We start from the raw sequence: 20,642 nt of genomic DNA on the forward strand, positions 1-20,642 counted from the left end.
TTCAGAAAAACAGCTTATTTGACTGTGGATTTGTCTTTCACTTTTACAAGTATTTTAAACATCGAGGAATGGTATCAAAGGAATGCTGTTAGTAAGATTTAGTAACTATTTTAGCTTGCCAACTAGCAGTGTAAATTACAGTAAGTGCCTGACGTCCTAACCTTAAAAATAAAATTAGCCTATTCATATAGGCATTTCTGCTGAACTTCAATGGAAGGGTGTTGCTTCATTTTGTTTTACCTTTAATATGACATACCTTCATGTCAGTCAAACAATCATATTCAGTGTTAGTGTTTTCAAGTGAATTTTATGCAGAAGATAGCTTAAAAAATGTGCTTCCTAATAACCCCAACCCTGTTATTTCTCCTATGGCAAGTTACTTTATGTTTTAAAAATAGATCTGTTCTACGAGACTTCAGTTGGCCCTGGTTGGTGTCCTCTTATGCGAGTTATTTAATTTAAAAATAGAACAGTCTCAGATCTGTATCAACTAGTTTATGATGACTTCTATCAGGAGTGAACTCTAAGTAGGCAGTGAATTCTGTGGAGTAAAGTGTGGGAACATTATAATCCAGTCGTGTTTTCCTCTTTGGTGAACTAATAGAGCTTTGCATCCAAATTGATATTTTTCGTGTATTCAGCTTATGTTTTTTCTTAGGTTAAATTTAACTTCCCCAAGAGCTGAGGGAATTTTATAATTTAGGTTGAAAAGAGATTACCGCTGCAAACTAGTTAACATTTAACATTTTTGAAACAAGTAATCACCCCTAGACTGTTTTTAGGTCAATCAAATTACTCTTTTACACAGAGCAATTTTAATTTAAAATGCACTGGTACACCTTTGGGCATATTAAAACAATCATTATTTCTTTGAATGCATATTTCTAGAGTAGAGATGTAGAGAAACATCATTAAATAATAATACTTTTTCTATTAAAGGTAAGTTGTTTTAATTTTCAACCTTGAAATGAAATTTGTCCTATTTTATAAAGTGAAAATATGTTTTTACATTGTTAGAAATTAAATTACCATTGATTTTGTCATGATTTAAGGCCTTAACTCTAACATAGGAGCTCTTTTTGCCTTACATAGTTTCAGAGATGTAATTATTTGTTTCTTTTAAAAAGTCTGGAACTTATCAAGTTACAGAAAATGGACATAAAACATGTTATATGCCACATAGTTTTATTGTTAAATTATAACTTTAAATGATACATTTTGCTATCTAAATAATTTGACATATTTTAAACATATTTTTCAAAATTGGATTTTCTGTCAGACCTAATTAAACAACGTGACATCTTGAAATATTATTCAAAGTTACGAGTTCCTCATCAGGAAGAATAATTCCTTCTTAAAATGATCTTTTGTAGAATTTTGCCACATAATCCAGTCTTTAAAGGTGCTGTTTTTTTCCCATCCAACCAGCAGAGAGCACTTTAGCTTGTAATATGAACCTTACATATACAAATGAATACAGCCAAGATCATGCTTTATCAAAGAAATGGGCAAACAACTACATTAAGTCACAGGTTGATTCATTTCCTGCCAATTCATGTTTATTCGATCAATTTCCTAAATTTTGCATTAATTTAAACACACGTTTATAGTTTACAAATAATTTTATGATGACATTTTCTTCAAACATGTTCTTGTGCTATGCCCTTTGCCAGACATATCATGTTAATTGTATTTTGTATATTTTATAATCCCAATTAACTTGTAAATTTTTATGTAAATGAACTAAATTTAATCTCAATTTTTGTACCCCTTCAGTTGTTTTTGTTTGTTTTCTGTTTTTAAAGAAAGAGACCCATGCTCTTCTGAGAGTCAGTAAATAGTTGTTGACAAAGGCATTTTTTGGGAGGTAAATCCTACTGCCTGGAATCTGCTATAGACAAATTATTTTAGGTGGATGTACTATCTCAGTTGCTTGCCTAGTGAAGAATGTCAAGATTTAGGTCGGAAAGTCGAAATTGAATCCATCTGCTTAGACTCTTCAGCTTATGAAGAATTTGTATAAAGCACCTTCCTCATCCTCATCCCTCAAAAGACACACAGCTAATAAACAAGGTTCACCTGATTGAAGTCAATGAGCGGTAGAAGCAGTAAAGGTATTGCCTGCCCCCCAGATTTCCCCATGTTTTTTGAAGATGAGCAAGGGTTGAATCACTGAAGAACTTGAAAGATTTATTTTGCCATCTTGAGATGTTCTACCTTTTATATTGCATGACAAGAGGAATGTTACTGAATAGTGGCAGAAAATGGAAACTGTGGTTAAATAGCAGTTCAGTATCTGAGCAGAAATATGGAACATGGGGATTAGATGCCTAACACCATTCAGAATTCTGGCCATCCCAGACTTACTGAGATGTATATTATTATAATTAATGCGCACATCTCAAATAGAAAGTAGCTCAAATAGCTGCCCTATGGTTGGTAAAATCCATGTGGCTCTCTGAGCACGTCACTTGAATCCCTATGCTTGGCCTGCTCAGCCCTGGGTAAAGCATCTAAGCATCCCTCTAAATCATGTTTTTCTCCGGGACTGGTGTTTCAGGTGTAGGAGAAGGAATCTTGGTTGAATATGGACACAAACCTACTTTACATGATAGGCAAAAAATGGTGACGATTTCAGCCTAAAGAGATCTGTTCTTTTGGTTTAATATTTTAGCATCATGTCCTCAAACCATTTTTAAGTCCCCCCAACACATACCACTGAAAAATTAGCCCTCTGCTACTTGTTTTTTCCTGTATGGCTGTGTTTTACATTCATTTGAATCCCATTTCTCCTGACAAAAAAGTTAATATTCATTTGAATGCCATGTCTCCTGAATAAAAATGTTAGTGTGTAGAACTAATATGATTTATTCCTGGCTCCCAGCCCCTAGGAATGGACCTGAACCCGCTCTCCCCTTCTTTCTCCCTTTCCACTTGTTACCCCACTCCCACCCTCTACCCGTGTCAGTTATCTGCTCAAAGTGCTCTGTTTTCATCTTAGTGGTTGTCTGTGGTGGCTCCTAGAACCTTATTTTTTCCTGAATCAGAATGTATCTGGCATGCTTCTAAAGATGCTTAAATGACAGCTCATAATAGTAATTTGGCTGTGTTTAAATGGATGGAAGGCGTGGTGAGGGGGTTTCCACCCAGGTGTGAAATATCCCAGATACTCAGAAAATATCCAGATTCCTGGGGATCAGGATGGCGTGCAGCGGGGAGTGTGGGCACAGTGTGTGGCCAGGGCAGCTGGGGAGTGTGTAATGTGATCTGAGACGCACTGCCCTAAACACAGTCAAGAAGCACAGAATGTTTCTGCCACAGAGACAGCAGCTTTGCTCTTAGTATTTCCTGAATATTCTGGAGGGTTTCTTGTTGGTTGGTTGGTTGGCTAGTATATTCATGGAAGAAAACCAATGATTAAATATGAATCATGGCAAATTGGGTATGGGGCTTTCCGTCATTAACCCTGCATTAGAAATCCTTAGGTGAAGATTGGCATCTTTTTGCATGTCACATTAAAAAAAAAAGTAATCACGGAGAAAATCTAGCCTGTGATGTGACTTCTCCAGTAGTGGTAGGTCTCTTTTATTGTTTGAATCATTGAGTGTTTTTTTACAAACCAAGTAACCTGATCTTTTATCACTCTCCCGACTGCCTCCTCCGGTATGCCCTGATGCATTCAACACATGTGTTAGTATGAGAGGCTAGCAGCACGGAGAGCAATTTACATTCAGCTTCCCAGCCTGCTTGAAGCAGCAAATCAGCCCCTGGGAAGGCTTCGGAGACTTGTCAGCAGTCTGTAGCTTATTTCTGTGTGTGTGAGGGTGTGTGTGTGTGTGTGTGTGTGTGTGTCTCTCTCTCTCTCTCTCACCATTTCCAGGCTCAAATCACTGTGGAGGAACAAGCAACAAAGTCTTGTCAGGATCTTATCTCAGGGTAACGATTAGTTAAAAATGAAAGGCTAAAATATTGATTTTCTTTAGAAGAATAATTGACTGTTTGATGCAGAGAACACCCAGTTTCTTCCTGAGGAAAGCTGAACAGGGCTACATTAGCAGTCCGTGTCTCTCTGACAGCAGCAGGGGCTGGGTTTAAGCAGCGGCTGCTTTGCCTGGGGAGCACCCGTAAATGGACTTTGGTCTCAATGCTTTGACTCTTTGTCGTGGTTTTGGATGTTGGAATACCGGCGGTGATCTGTCTTTTATAAACACACCTGATTTAAAGGAAAGATGAGTGAAGAACCAAAGGAGAAAAATGCAAAACCTGCTCATAGGAAAAGGAAAGGAAAAAAGGTAAGAAATGAATAAGCAACATGTTCTCTTTATTGTTCTCTGGCTCTGGGGAGGAAGTGATCTTTAGGCTGAATTTTTAAGAGATTGGCTTTAGATTTTTAAGAAGCTGCTAGAATCTGAATGCTTTTGTTTTTCCAGTCTATTAATGGGTGTGTTCTGTCTTGGAGGAAAATCATCACAACTCGGATACATTGCTAAAATATTTAAACAGTTAAATACAGTCATTTAGATTTCACTGAAGTGGTGTGTTTTTCATAGTGATATTCAGGATTATTAAGTAAACACATGTCCTAATTATGTGGGTGGGTGTGTTTTTTTCTCCTTTAAATTTTACAGAATGCTCGTTAATCAACAGGGTATAATTACTAATGAATATTATTATGGTATAGATGTTTAGCTTGAACATACATTTTAGGGAAACTTAGAGAAACCTGTACTTATACTTTAAAATTACAGGATGGAGGTGAACTCCATTTTAATTATTGATCACTTTATGGCTGACAGATCTCAGGTTTGCATTCTACCCTGCAGTCGTACAGCCAGATGCCCAGTTTGTCTATTATAATCCATAAAATTAATTTTGTTTTCCATGTAAATTAAGGAATCATCAATATATTAATAGATGATTATGGTAAACCTGTAGATTCATTTTGGTTTTCTTGAATGTGTATATCCTCAAAGGTGCTCCTAACTTTTTAATACATTTTGCAATGGGGAAAAAAGATGATTCCCTAGATCTGTCATTTGGTTTTAATCCATTGTGGTTTATAAATTGTCTTGGTTTTAGGGTGTGCCACCAATGGAAAAGACAGTTGTGCATCTGTAACAAAGAAAAACAAATATCTAAAATAGGATTATAGCTCATAGATATTTAAGGAGAATGTGTGCTGTATTTAAAAATCTATAGTCAAAATCTTCAGATATAATATTTTAATTACTAGGACTCATGTATAATTTTACCTCTTTAAAATGCTTCCTTGGCCCAATGTAATGTATGCTCAGACAGTGGACACATACAGAATGGTGGCTATAGTAGAGAAGATAAATATTTCAGCTCCTCGTGGAATATATCAGGCATTTAAAAAATGTTCATAGTCTGTTTATTATTAATTAAAAGATTAATTCGAATATGATGTTCTTAAGGGACCTACTACCAGCAGACTGTTCTGAGGTCACGTCTATGTACATGCCAACATTCTAGGGCAGTGGTTCAACGTCTTCCAGATAGTGAATCTGTGCAGACTGGTTTTAAGTCAGCCTTGACTTCTTGTACATTGCCTTGGCAGGGGTTGATGATGTTGCAAAGGTGTTAGTCTGATTTCCCAAGGGAGCAGGTCTCAGCTGCACAGCACAAATGATTTGTTTAATGCCTAGCATAGTGGCGCTGGTCTCAAAAAAAAAAAAAATGTCAGGTTTGCTCATGTTTATGAGATATGGCTTTAAGTGTCTTGACAGACTCCACCATGATTCTGAACACGGAGTGTCATAGAGAGCCGAGACAGACACATGAACCACGACAGTGCAATCCAGATTAGAGTGAGCAGTGGCTGGATTCATTGTAAATCATTGAGCTTTTATGTGGAATCCTTTAACATAGGCTTTTTTTCCCTCCTCTCTCTACCTTGAAATTTTCCCAGCTGTGTTCCATGTCTCCTCATATGAGGTTATCCTGCTCAGAGCTCAGTATGAAGTCAATTGCTTTGAGCCCTTCTTCCTTCATTCCACACTCTCCCAACTGATACTAGGGCACTCTTAATGAAAACTTTGATCATCATCCACTGCCTAGTACCTTCTAAACTCCTGACTGCCTGCTCAGTGAATACCAAATTCCTGACCATAGGGCCTGAAGCTCTCCACAGTCTAACCTGTACCCACATTTCAGGTTTTTTCCCCTCATCATACTTCATTCACATCTAACTCTATCCAGACCAGGGTTTTTACCAGTCCCTGAATTAAATCATTCTTCTGATGCTTGTTCTTTGTCCATTGAGAACGCATTTCTGTGCCAGCCCACTGGGTGACATCCTATCCATCTTTGAAGGTCAAACCCAGATCTTGCCCTCTTCTTGAAATCTCTTGATTCACTCTAGTTGGAAGTTAGTCTTCTGGATGAACACAGCACCTTATACTCTCTGGACACTTAACACATTCTGCTTCTTTTTCAAGCTATCAGATAGCTGCTTTATTCTCTTGACCACATTGAACCTTCTGATATTTTCCTCCAGAAGCACTCAGCATGCTTCCTTGTATGCAGTTGACACTAAATAAATGTCCCATTGAATTATCTCTACCAGCTTACTGACCAGAGTTTACTAAGAATTTTCAGTGCTAGAGCAGATATCTTTCAAAGGAGTAGGCCTTTTCTCCCCATATTTTCTGGAAAAGGGATACAATATTTTGTTCCTGAAAAATATGTGTACATATTTATATATCTTTTTATTCTGAAGCAAATATTCCAGAAGTTTTCTGGGTGCTCCAGATGACCTATACTGAAGCAGGGGAGGGTGTGGTCAAATAAAAGCATTTCAGGTGGGAAATATACGCAACCTGCCAAACTCTGTGGGAACAAGCTCCCCAAGCATTCAAAATACTTCCTAGTGACATATGGGATTATTTTAATACAACATTTAGTGTGACATCATTTTCTGTAAAAGAATCTATCTTAAAATGGCCTTTAAAATTATGTGTTGGTGTTGAGTGTTTTCAGAAAAACAGATCACATGCTTAGGGTATTTGGGTATAAAGTCTCTCTTGAGACATTTAATATTGAGTTATCAAGATAAATGTGATGGAATCATATTATTCCTCTGTTAGCATATAATATTTTTGTATTTTGATCAGGAATATAATGATTCAAGTTGGTGTTAGGAAATGCTTTTTCTAATAATTTCTGTATTTTGTTCTGGAATGTGAAGAGGATATCTATGTATATCCATATTCTGTAGCTGTTTATCTCTCTTTATGCTAGTTATGAAAGAAGGATTTGCTTGAAGAGACCTGGGTGCTCTTCTAGTCTTGCTTGTAACTTGATATCTTGTCTTGAATAGATTAATTAAACTCTCTTTTTCTACAAAATGGGGATCATGTGCCTGAGGTAGCTGCCAGGATACTAGGAAAGTAAAATAGAAATAATCAATAAGACCATATTTTTAAAAGAGTTTTTAAAACGATAACACCTAACCTCGAAGTGGTCATCATAGTGGAATTTCAACTTGATGTAGAGTAACTGATCCTACAGAAGAGATAACACAGGAGAACATATTGCCCCCTCTGATATTATACTGCAGAAGTGCTTATTTTAACTAGCCACCAAGGATAAAATGTAGGAAGTGACACTTAAAGATTTTGTTTCTTTAGCATCTGTATTAGCTTGGGCTACCATTAAAAAAAAATACAATAGACTAGGTGGCTTAAACAACACAAATTTATTTTCTCACAGTTCTGGAGAATGAAAGACTGAGATTAGGATGTTAGCATGGTTAGGTCCTGGTGGGGACACCCTTCCCAGCTTGCTGATGACCATCTTCTTTCTATGTGCTCACATGGCCTTTCCTCAGTGTGTATCTGTGGAAGGAGAGGCATCTTTTCCTCTTCTTTTACGGCCACCAATCCTATCATATTAGGACCTCATCCTTATTACCTTATTTAACCTTAACTATCTCCTAAAATCCCTGTCTACACATACAGTCACATTGGGGGTTAGAATTTTAACATATGAATTTGGGGGGTTGAGGGGAGACACAATTTTATCCATAGCAGCATCCAAAGAAGGGTGTATTATCCAGGTTCACAACTTAGGTGTGCTTAATAAATCATGTGATGTTGATTGAAATTATATTAATTCAGTTCACTTAGCAGATGCTATGTAGGGGACAGCCTTCAATTACTGACTAGAGCCAGCTACAGGCATACCTCAGAGATATGGTAGGCTTGATTCCAGACCACCGCAGTAAAGTGGATATCACAACTAAGCAAGTCATGCACATTTTTTGGTTTCTCAGTGCATGTAAAACTTATGTTTGCACTATGCTATAGTCTATTAAGTATAGTCTATTAAGTATGTATTTTTTTATGTCTAAAAAGGCAATGCACATACCTGAACCTTCTGCGAGTCTTAATCTTTTTGCTTGTGGAAGTTCTTTTTTTGATGTCGATGGCTGTTGATGGGTGGTGGTTGCCAAAGGTTGGGGTGGCTATGGCAATTCCTTAAAATAAGACAACAGTGAAATTTGCCACATTGACAAACTCTTCCTTTCATGAAAGATCTCTCTGTAACATGCAATGCTATTTGATAACATTACTCGCAGTAGAACTTCCTTCAAAATTGAAGTCAATCTCAACATCACCACTGCTTTATCAACTAAGTTTATGTAATACTCTAAATCTTTTGTTGTCATTTCAACAATGTTCATAGTGTCTTCACCCAAGAGTAGATTCCATCTCAAGAAACCACTTTCTTTGATCGTCCGTAAGAAGTAACTCCTTATCCATTCAAGTTTTATCTTGAGGTTGCCACAATTCAGTCATGTCTTCAGGTTCTAGTTCTCTTGCTATTTCCGCCATATCTGCAATTATTAATACTTCCTCCATTGAAGTCTTGAGCCCACAAAGTTGTCCATGAGGATTGGAGTCAACCTCTTCCAGGCTCCTGTTAATGTTGATATTTTGACCTCCTCCCAAGAATCACAAATGTGCTTAATGGGATCTAGAATAGTGAATCCTTTCCAAAAGATATTGAATTTACTTTGCTCAGACCCATCAGACAAACAACTGCTTATGACAGCTATAGCCTTAGAAAGTGCATTTCTTAAATAATAAGACATGAACATTGAAATTACTCCTTGATGATGGGCTGCAGAATGAATGTTGTGTTAGCAGGCCTGAACACATTAGTCTGCTTGTATATCTCCATCAGAGATCTTGGGTGACCAGGTGCATTGTCAGTGAGCAGTAATAATTTAAAAGGAATTTTTTTTCTGGCCAGTAGGTCTCAACAGTAGGCTTAAAATATTCAGCAAATCATGCTATAAACAGTTATACTGTCATCCACGCTTTGTTGTTCCATGTATATATCACAAGCAGAGTAGATTTAGCATAATTCTTAAGGACTAGGATTTTTAGAATGGTGAGTGAGCATTGACTTCAACTTAATGTCACTAGCTACATTAGCACCTAACAAGAAAGTCAGCCTGTCCTTTGAAGCTAGGCATTGACTTCTCTGTAGTTATGACAGTCCTGGGTAGTATCTTCTCCCGCTACAGTATAAGGCTGTTTTGTCTACATCGAAAAATCTGTGGTTTAGTGTAACCACCTTCATCAGTTTTCTTTGCTAGATCTTCTGGATAACTTGCTATAGCTTCTTTTATTTTTATTTTTATTTTTGAGACGGAGTCCCGCTCTGTTGCCCAGGCTGGAGTGCGGTGGCGAGATCTCTGCTCACTGCAAGCTCCACATCCTGGGTTCACACCATTCTCCTGCCTCAGCCTTCTGGGTAGCTGGGACTACAGGCGCCTGCCACCACGACCGGCTAATTTTTTGTATTTTTAGTAGAGATGGCGTTTCACTGTGTTAGCCAGGATGGCCTCGATCTCCTGACCTCGTGATCCACCCGCCTCAGCCTCCCAAAGTGCTGGGATTACAGGCATGAGCCACCGTGCCTGGCCTAACTTGCTATAGCTTCTAAATCAGTACTTGCTGCTTCACTTTGCACTTTTATGTTATGAAGACAGCTTCTTTCCTTAAACCTCTTGAATCAACCTCTACTAGCTTCAAACTTTTCTTTTGCATTTTCCTCAACTTTCTTGTCTTCACAGATTGCAGAGAGTCGGGGCCATGTTCTGCAAATGTTGTGGCTGGTTTTTGTTTTGTTTTGTTTTTAAGGGACAGAGTCTCACTCTCTGTTGCCCAAGGTAGAGCACATTGACATGATCATAGCTCAGTGCAGCCTCAAACTCCTGGGTTCCAACAATCCTCCACTTCAGTCTTCCAAGTAGCTGGGATCACAAGTGTGCTCCACCACACCTGGCTAACTTTTTTATTTTTATTTTTGTGGAGATGAGGTCTCGCAATGTTGCCCACACTGGTCTCTAATTACTGGTCTCAAGGAATTCTCCAATCTTGACCTTCCAAAGTGCTGGAATTATAGGTGTGAGCTCCACTATGCCTGGCTAGTGGCTGGTTTGATCTATCCACAGCACTCAGAACTTTTCCCTATCAGCAATAAGGCTATTTTGCTTTCTTATCATTCACGTGTTCACTAGAGTAGCACATTAATTTCCTTCAAAAACTTGGTTTTTTTACATTCATAATTTGGCTCACTGGTGAAAGAGCCCTAGTTTTTGGTCTCTCTCAGTTTTTAGCATGCCTTCCTCACTAAGCTTAATCATTTGTAGCTTTTGTTTAAAGAGGAAGATATGTGGCCCTTCCTTTCCCTTGAACATTTAAAGGCCAATGTAGGGTTATTACTTGGCGTAATTTCAGTATTATTGTATCTCAGGGAATAGGGAGGCCCAGGAAGAGGGAGAGAGATGTAAGAACATGTCAGTGGAGCAGCCAGAACACACATACAACATTTATTAATTAAGGTTTCCGTCTTATATGGATGTGGTTTGTGGCTACCCAAAATAGTTACAATATTAATAGTAACTTCAAACATCACTGATCCCAGATCACCGAAACAGATATAATAATACGAAAAAATTGAAATATTTTGAGAATTACCAAAATGTGACCCAGAGACATAAAGTGAGCACATGGTGTTGGAAAAATGGCACTGATCAACTTGCTCGTTGCAAGATTGCCATAAACCTTTGAGTTGTAAAAAATGTAATATCTGCAAAGCACAATAAAATGACGTATGCTGGTATGTTAAACAGATCTGTGTAGAAAGTGTTAAGGGAACAAAATAAAGCCGAATTCAGGCTTTACTGGTGGTGGAAAGGAGGGAGTGGTAAATTCCATTTGGAGGATGAAGTCATGAAAGGGTAGTCGAAGGCATGCTTGCATTGAGATTAAGAAGATATGTGTTTCCCAGATGACAAGGGGTAAGAGCGTTCCAGTTAGAGAGTGTGAGATGAGAGAGAAAATGATACAGAGCTGCCAGGTGTAAGCTTATGAATCTAAACATTGGTTTGTATATTTGGATTATAGAGTACAGGGGTGAGTTACAGCAAGATATAATAAAGAAAAAAACAAGGACCATCCCAAAGAATCTTAGCTAACAACATCATTTTTGTCCTGGAGTTTCCCCAAAGGCTTTGAGCAGGGAAATATTAAGGTCAGATATACTTTATAGCAGGGGTCCCCAACTACCTTGACATGATTGATATCAATCTGTGCCCTGTTGGGAACCGGGCTGCACAGCAGCAGGCAAATGAGCATTACGGTCTCAGCTTCACCTCCTGTCAGATCAGAGGCAGCATTGATTCTCATATGAGCGTGAACCCTATTGTGAACTGCACGTACGAGAGATCTGGGTTGTGCACTCCTTATGAGAATCTAACGCCTGATGATCTGAGGCAAAACAGTTTCATCCTGAAACCATCCCCACCGTCCTTGGAAAAATTGTATTCTACAAAAGTGGTCTCTGGTGCCGTTGGAGACCACTACTTCACCGGAAAGCATCCCAACTATTTGGTAGAAAGGCCAGGTCTTTACTTTTGTACCATCATCTATCTCATAGGACTATATGTTCCATTGGACCATGGCCCAATGATTACTGAAGACTTGGTCCCTTGAGTGCTTCCTTTAGTGATTATTTTTTTAAGGGGAAAATTGGAGGAAAATATTTATATGTTTAGGATTCTACTAGGTAAAGAATCCCACTGCAGTGAGTTTGCTTATTTTTTAGGGAATGTCAGAAGAAGGATTTTCACTATTTCAGTTCAGCCGCCTTTTCCATCTTAAGGATAAAAACTATCTTACTTTATTTAAACTAGTTTTTATGGTTTGTGTTTCTTCTGAGGGTAGACTTCATAACCTTATCTCATTCTTTCTTTCTCTTTCTACCACACCACCATGGCTTTGCCTTATGTGTGAGAGCTGTACTTGTTTCTTCTCTGATGAATCTCAAATTATCCAAACATACATTCATTTTCTAAGGGAGAGTCAAAGGAATGTCCATTTCTAATTTTTCATTTCCTATTCTTAGTGCTGCTGGAATTGTATTGTATTCTTATCTGGTCCTGGAGTCTTTGATTAGGATGTCTTGAATACACCATGCCCTCTTACTAAGTTGGTGGTGTGCTGGCAGACCTTGAGCACACAGCAGTTTCATCGACCTATAATTTTCATTCTTGTGTTTGGACATTGCTTAATTTGCTTGCTCCTGCTCTACAGGCAAATAACCTCCTGAAGTCTTTTGTTGTTGAGCAGGTGATTTGAGTAATGATGTACTGAGCATGGTCATGTGTTCAGTGCATTGTTTCTTCTAATGATACACTCCATATCAAGAGGCATTTTAATCCTTTTCCATTTTACTTTAAACATCATTGCTGAATTTTTTTTTCTCTTAGTCTTATGTAGCTATAAATTTTTTTAAAAAAATGTTTTCTACTTGGCTGTTAATTTTATTTTTATAAATGCTATCCATTTTATAGTCAGTAGGCATTCAAAGTGATTCAATGTCTTGTGCATCCACATCCGTGAAAATGAAATTTTGACTCTTCCAGTAATTAATTTGAAATGATTTTTTTTAACTTAGCATTGGAATTTGCTTATTTTAGTACAAAGATTTTTATGTTGTCTTTGCACAAGATAATTGTGCACTTGGAACTTTCTTTTTGTAGGGAGAGATTGGATGAACCTGGGATATTACTTCTTGATATCAGAATTTCATAAAATGTTAGACCTTTAGTATAATATCACCTTTTAAAAATCAAACTTAGTGAGATAGGTTTACCTGGAGATTTTCTTCAAATTTTTTATTATAAGAAGGATGGAAAAAACATGATATAAATTTATTTTATATATAACAGCCTTGGGGCATAGACTCTGAGCATGGCTTTAGACTGAGGCACTGACAATTGGTTTACAATCCCTTTTCCATAATTTCAAAATCCAAAATGAAAAACTGAAATTTTTTCCTTAACTTCTTTGGCGGCAAAATCTGACCTGACCTGAACACATTTGGTAGAAAAACCTGATCTGATCTCACGTGAAGCTCTTTATAGTCTATTCATCCTACTTAGTGTGAGTATTCATATGTTTTGCTGTAAAAGTAACAATTCTTTGCTTATGGGATGCTGCCCCAAGACACCGCTGGGGATGTTTATAATATTTATACATACCTTTCTAAGATGAAACAGTTCTGAATTCTAAAGCTTGGCTGTCTTCAAGGATTTCAGATCATGGGTTATGAGTCTGTATTGAGTTCTGAGCTGGGACTGGGAGCCAGTAAGCTTAGCTTGGGGTGAGGGGAAAGGGGCTTGTTTTTGTCCTTAATAAATTCCAGATAAAGTGATGCTCTGTAATGCCAAGCACTATAGCAAAAGTCTGTAATGCAGTTTTCAGTTTGGTAGGAAAAATATTTCTAGAAGCACTCTAACAGAAAACTGCTTGCTTAATCATAAATCTGAACATTTGGGCCAGGTGGTTTTCAAGATGATGTTTAATAAAGCTTGGTTTTTTTAAAACCCAGTAAATTTAATGTATTGTGATTTATCAATAATAAAAGGAAAAAAAGGGGTCCCATTACTATTTTGGAAATTCTTCATTTTTTTGTTGTTCACAACCATCTGATGAGGTTATAATAAATAACTCTGGTGTATCTTTTCTGAAAGAAAGGATGCAGACTTTGGGGAAATTGTTGTTTGAGTCATTGTATCTGCTTGCCAAGAAAATAATGTTAATCATATGAATAATTAATGTTGCACAATTAGCACATACAATGGTTTTCTCTGTCATCCGTCTTAAATAAAAATTCCCATCTATGGATGTGGCTTTTATGCACCTTATTGTTTTTAAGTTTTCAATGCATTTTTTTTTTCTGTCAGATAATGTAATTTATCCCATGGCTATGTTAATAGCTAAAAATCTAGAAATTTCTTTCAACCTCTATTGGTTTTACAACCTTTGTCATTGAAATCCTCTCTCATCACCAGGGAAGTAACAGAAACAAAGTGTATTTAAAACATGGTGAACCCCGTCTCTACGAAAAATACAAAAAATAAGCTGGGCGTGGTGGTGTGAGCCTGTAGTCCCAACTTCTCCGGAGGCTGAGGCAGGAGAATCGCTGGAACCCGGAAGGCAGACGTTGCAGCGAGCCAAGATCGTGCTACTGCACTCCAGCCTGGGAGACAGAGTGAGACTCTGTCCCCTACCCTCCCCCACCAAAAAAAACAAAAACAAAAAAAACAAAAAACCTGCCTTAAGACATATTGTTAACATTTTTAGAGATACAAATTAACATACTAGCTTTAACAGCACCCATAAGAAAAACAAAACTCTAAATCAATTATGAAGTTTTAATGCATGAGAAGGGTTTAGATAGTGAAATTTGGAACATTAAACAATTTGCTGAATGCAGGCTGTCTTTGTAGACAGCCTTAAAACTTTCATCTTTCACTTCTAACTCACTAGTCTTTTAAGTTATGTATTCCATGAGATATGTTTGTTGGGCATTTCTACCAAGTGTGTGTTTTAAAATAAAGTGTAATGATGCAAAACTATTTAATAGGTCCGTTTTATTATTTTAATTCTGCCTCAGTGCCATACCATTGATTCCTTCATTTGTTTTAAGCATTAATATTCTAGGTGCAAGGAATACGTGAGTGGACATGGCAGACAATAGACACAGACAGTGCATAACTAATGCTAACTATCATTAGTTATCACTACTTAAAATTACCCAAGAGGCTGCTACAGTGGAGAGAGACTAGGGCTCAGACACAACTCATGATCAGGGTAGCCAGGGAAGGTCTGGCTAAGATGACTCTTGAGTGGTGAGTGTGCTCAGTCACCACAGGGACTTGGGTCCACTCTGGAGAGAAGACACTGCAGGAGAAAGGAACTGCTTGGGAAAGGCCTTGTGGTGCTCAGGTTCTAAGGAAGAAACATCATTTGACCTCATCATGGACTCTCCCAGTTGGCAGGAACTTTAAAGATTTCTTCACACAGTCCTCAAATGTTTCTTCTATTTTTTCTTCCCAGAATCCAACCAATTTTTTGTGAATTTTAAATGTAAGGAAAAATATTTTAGGGAGTTAGCTGGGGATACATGATACCTGAACAGTACAGCATCCTGTGAATTTTTGCTGAGTGAATGAATGATGAACTTTTATTTTACTTTCCACTTTCCTTGTTAGCCACTGTGACTTATGTAAGTGAGGACTTTTAAAACTTCTTGCAGGAAACCACATCTCTCAAGCCTCCATTTAACAATTACTTTTCCCCTTGGTACACAGTCTACTTGACAAAACAGAAATAAAGATATGTGTACATCACAAACTTAAACCTTGATATGATGCTAATGCATGATAGTTTTTGCAAATGACATCAATGAAGCTTACGAAATATTGCCTTAGAATACAGGCTGCACCACTCCATGCATCTGTGTCATATTTAATGTCAGCATTTTGTGTGTACTTAGTAAAAAATTAAGCAATAAGTATAGCAAACCACACTAATTCCTTGAAACAAAGTTTAACCTCTAGATAACTTCTGGAAACATTGTGTAATTTCCCTTTGCCTGCTAACTTATTTAGTTTTTACATGCAGTGATTTTACCACTAGATAATTTACCCTGGCATTTTACAAGTTGAAAAATCTCTTTGGAATATTTTCATATTATCTTGAGTGATGGTTTCTGTTTTTCAAGCCAGTTCATTTTAACATAGCAGGAACATCAAAAATACATACAGAAGTTGAACCATGGTGGTCTATTAATGAAAAAGATTTTATGTATAATTACAGGTGATTAAGTGAATCCTGTATTCAAGTAAATATTTATGAATTAACTTCAAAGTTTCTTTTTAAAAACAAAAGCAACTGTGGTTGTGATTTTATGAGTTCTCATCCCTTTCCCCCAACAGAGATGCCTATCAGAAATTTAATGGATTTCCTCCTACTACAAATATGGGGTTATTTCACTCAATCTGTTTTGCACAAATAGAGAAGTTCAGGAAACAGCGTGGTTTCAGATATTCGAAGTTCCCTGTTCTGACCCATTAAGCGGCGTGCTTTCTCCACAGCTGTTCTCTATGTCTTAAAGTTAAAAATTAAAGTTAAATGTCTTATAGTTAAAATTTAAGAATGAACAGGGCATTTATAAAGTTAAACTAGCAGTCTGCTCCAGATTCCAGCTTTTTTAAAAAAATTGCTAAACATGGCTTTTGATGAATTCAATTATGTGAACATGTTTGAAATAGGTGCTAGTACCAACTTATACCAACACATTAGTCCTTAATTGAGAAGTTTTCACTGTCTTTCATAGAATTTTGCTATTTTAGGGAATTTCTAGAACAAAGCTCTAAAAATGAAGGAATGACCTGGATATCATCAGCGTGTATAAACTACAAAATATTAATTTTAATTGCTTTAAAATTAAAAGAAATTTATCATTTTTAATAATCCACTTGATGAAATTTTCTTTTAATAATCCACTTGATGAAAGTGTTTCTAACACAAATCTCTTATCTTTGTATAAAAGATTTTTTGGAGGTAAACTCTAGATATTATATATGTTATAAATACGCCAATTATATCTATCTGTCTGTCTATCTATCTATCTATCTATCTATCTATCTATCTATCTATCTCTCTATCTATCTATCTATCTACGAGTGACAGATTCTCTGTCACCCAGGCTGGAATGCAGTGGCATGATCTCGGCTCACTGCAACCTCTGCCTCCCAGGTTCAAGTGATTCTCCTGCCTCTGCCTCCTGAGTAGCTGGGATTATAGGCACCCACTACCACACCTGGCTAATTTTTGTATATTTAGTAGAGATGGGGTTTCACTATGTTGGCCAGGCTAACATTTTTCTTTTTAGATAATTGATATACTGATGTGGTTGTGTTAAACTAATGTGTCAACATATGCCTTTTATCTGCTACTTATAGAGGTTTTCTAGAATCTTTAACATGGAGACTCTTCAAAAAATTTTTTAATCATGGGCTTGTGGTAGAAAAAGAATACTCTGCACAATGACCTGGAAAGAACAGAGAATGGACCCACATATATTAGAGTCTGAATTCTGTACAACTGTTTAAGAGCTCTTCAAAGTTTAAATTACTTAAATTTTCTAAGTTCTTGTTTTTGTAAAATAGGGGTATTTTGCCTACCTAGAGACTTAATGTAAGGATTAGAAACAGTATATGTCAGGCAGCTAGCACAGTTTTTAGCAAAACGTTGGCACACATTTGTAAAAATGAATGAAATAATGGCATTCATGGCAACTTGGATAGAATTGGAAAGTATTATTCTAAGTGAAGTAACTCAGGAATGGAAAACCAAACATTTTATGTTCTCACTCATAAGTGGAAGTTAAGCTATGAGGATGCAAAGGCTTAAGAACGATACAGTGGACTCTGGGGCTCTGGGGAAAGGGTGGGATGGGGGGTGAGGGATAAAAGACTATACAATGCGTACAGTGTACACTGCTCAAGTGATGGGTACATCCAAATCTCAGAAATCACTACTTATTAATGTAACCAAGCACCATCTGTTCTCCAAAAACCTATTGAATTTTTTTTTAAAGTAGGCATAGAGCATATAGTAGCTATTGTTCTCATTAGTGTTAAAAGCATTGCTAGCATAAGAGTAGATTTTGTGCTACTTATCACATTTGATAAGAAAGCAAATTTGGGGGCCTGTAAATACAGTTCCTTGTCTCCCAAGTCAGAATTTTTGTCCTCTTAATCTGACTTGCTTTATTTTCTTCTTTACAAATCAGAATAATTTGTTCCATGATGGTAAAATTAATGTGTGATGTTGATTCCTTCCTCCCTAATAAGAAAATTAGAAATTTGTCTTCCAAGCTGTACAAACATTATCTTATAAATTGCTTTAGAAAATTATGTATTTACTCTATCTCTAGGGAAATTTTGATGCTGGAACAAATTTACAGAACATAGTGAATTATATAATCATAAAAATTGGCAGAGATAGTTCTTAATACATTTGTGTAACATTAACTTCTGATGATACATGTTAGATAGGATTTGGATTATTAACATTAGTATGTTAGCATAATAGTGTTTTACACATATTGGTGTTCTAAAAATCCTTGGCGCTCTCATTTGTTTAGGAGGAGGGAATAGGGTGGTATATAAGAGAACTATGCACTGAGGGGTTCAAAGTCTTGGTTCTTTGTCTTGGCTCTGGTATAATAGTAGCAAGAGGTAGTGTGCGGCAAGGATTATGAGATTTGGAGTCAGGTGATGTGGAATTTCCCATTGCCATTTATATGACCACACTCAAACATCACTGTTTTCTGCCATGAATACCTAGCACGTACTTCAAATTATTACTATCTTACATGCTTAAAATGCCACAACTGTTTGTATTTTAAGACAATATACATGAAAATATAATAATGTTCATTGAGTTTACTGTGTGACGTTAAACTGAAACTCCTATTTTCTAATATCAGAAATGCAGTTGAATGAGATGATACTTGTGACCCTTATGGGTTTAAGAGCGTACTACTCTATAAAAGATGTTGAATTCATCTTTTCAAAGCAATTTGTAATAGGTGGGGTTTGCTGCATTGTTGTGTGTTTGCTGAAGGAGGTGCAAAGGCCTAGGAGAACCTCTTCTTTGTAGTTACTGTCTTCCATTCAACATCTCTAACATTACAGTGTCTCTAACAATATAGCCACCTTGTTTACTAATTTGTGTTCTAGCTTTTGTATTTTTATCATTGAGATGCAAAGAAAACAAGAAACGTTTCCTAATCTTTTCAAGTCGAATTTCAATTGCCATCCTATATTATATTTAGTAACAACAATGCAGTGAAGCATTTTGAATTTTAAAATCATTTTTAAAAGAACACCCCTTTTAATGTCAAAGTAGTTGAACCCTTTTATGTCTGGGCCTTTTATCGAATTTTCCTCTGGGATATTTTGTGAATTGCTTACATGTAGGTCATGGGCAATTTGTCATTCTGAGTTTTTAAATTGTGACAAAATACTCATAACATAAACTTTACTATTGTAATAATTATTTATTATATTGCAAAATATATTGGTTACAATATGTATTTAAATATACAGTTCAGTGACATTAACTATATTCACAGTGTTGAGCAACTATCACCACTCTTTGGTTCTAGAACTTTCACACCCCCAACAAAAGCCCTGTACTCATTAAGTCCCTCCAAATTCCTCCCTCTTCCCAGGCTCTGGCAACCACAATCTGTTTTCTTTCTCTATGGATTTTCCCATTCTTGATGTTCCATATGAAGGGAGTCATACAATATTGTCCTTTTATGTCTGGCTTCTTTCAGTTGGCATGTTTTTAATGTTCATCCATGTTGTCACATTTATTAGTGCTATATTTCTTTTTTTCCTGAATAATATTCCATTGTACGGATATTCCATATTTTGTCCATCTGCTGATGGATATTTGTGTTGTTTCTATTTTTTGCCTATTGTGAACAAAGTTTCAACAAACATCATGTATGAGTTTTTGTTTCAACACCTGTTTCCAGTTCTTTTGGGTATATACCTAGGAGTGGAATCAATGGTCATATGGTACAGCACCAGTGACCGGATTTGTGGAAGACAATTTTTCCACAGACCATGGCAATGGAGGAGGGGGGTGGCTTTGGGAAGAAACTGTTCCATCTCAGATCACCAAGCATTAGATTCTCATAAGGAGAGCAACCTAGATCCTTCGCTTGCACAGTTCACAACAGGGCTCACACTCCTATGAGAATCTAATGCCACCGCTGATCCAACAGGAGGCAGAGCTCAGGTGCTAATGCTCACTCCCCACCACTCACCTCCTGCTGTGCTACCCGGTTCCTAACAGGCCACAGACCAGTGCCGGTCCATGGCCTAGCATTATACTTCCATGTTTAACTTATCTAGGAACTGCCAAGCTGTTCTCCTCTGATAGATTTCTGTACTTTGATTTTTATTGTATTAAATAGTTTACTGTTTTATTACTTATCTAGTCACATTACATATTCCTCTTTTGGAAGATTTTGGGTACAATTTTGTATATATTCATCATAAAGATATGGAAATAGTGGGATGGGATGTGTGGATAAAGACAGAGACACTATTCTGCTGCAAATAGGGGATCCCTGCATGAGTTTTTAGTGAACGGCAGCAGGTGCATTCCAGAGCTCCGGAGACAAGTGAAATCACTGGTCACATTCCTGATGAGGACTTTGTAATTGAAGTA

At 36.9% G+C, this 20,642-nt stretch overlaps 1 protein-coding gene across 3 annotated transcripts in view; it reads left to right on the top strand.

Annotated features, from left to right (window-relative positions):
- ANK3 (ankyrin 3) overlaps positions 1 to 20,642 on the top strand; it is a 701,337-nt gene that overhangs the window by 152,073 nt on the left and 528,622 nt on the right. The window contains exon 1 of one of the 3 annotated variants that reach the window (XM_005565789.5): positions 3,885 to 4,292. The exons of the other annotated variants lie outside the window; for them this stretch is intronic. Coding sequence (XP_005565846.3) covers positions 4,230 to 4,292 — 63 coding nt within the window. The 5' untranslated portion in view covers positions 3,885 to 4,229. Of the gene's footprint in view, positions 1 to 3,884; positions 4,293 to 20,642 lie in introns of those variants that run through there. 3 annotated transcript variants of the gene reach the window in all.

Source organism: Macaca fascicularis, chromosome 9 (assembly GCF_037993035.2).
Source record: "Macaca fascicularis isolate 582-1 chromosome 9, T2T-MFA8v1.1".
Taxonomy (NCBI): domain Eukaryota; kingdom Metazoa; phylum Chordata; class Mammalia; order Primates; family Cercopithecidae; genus Macaca; species Macaca fascicularis.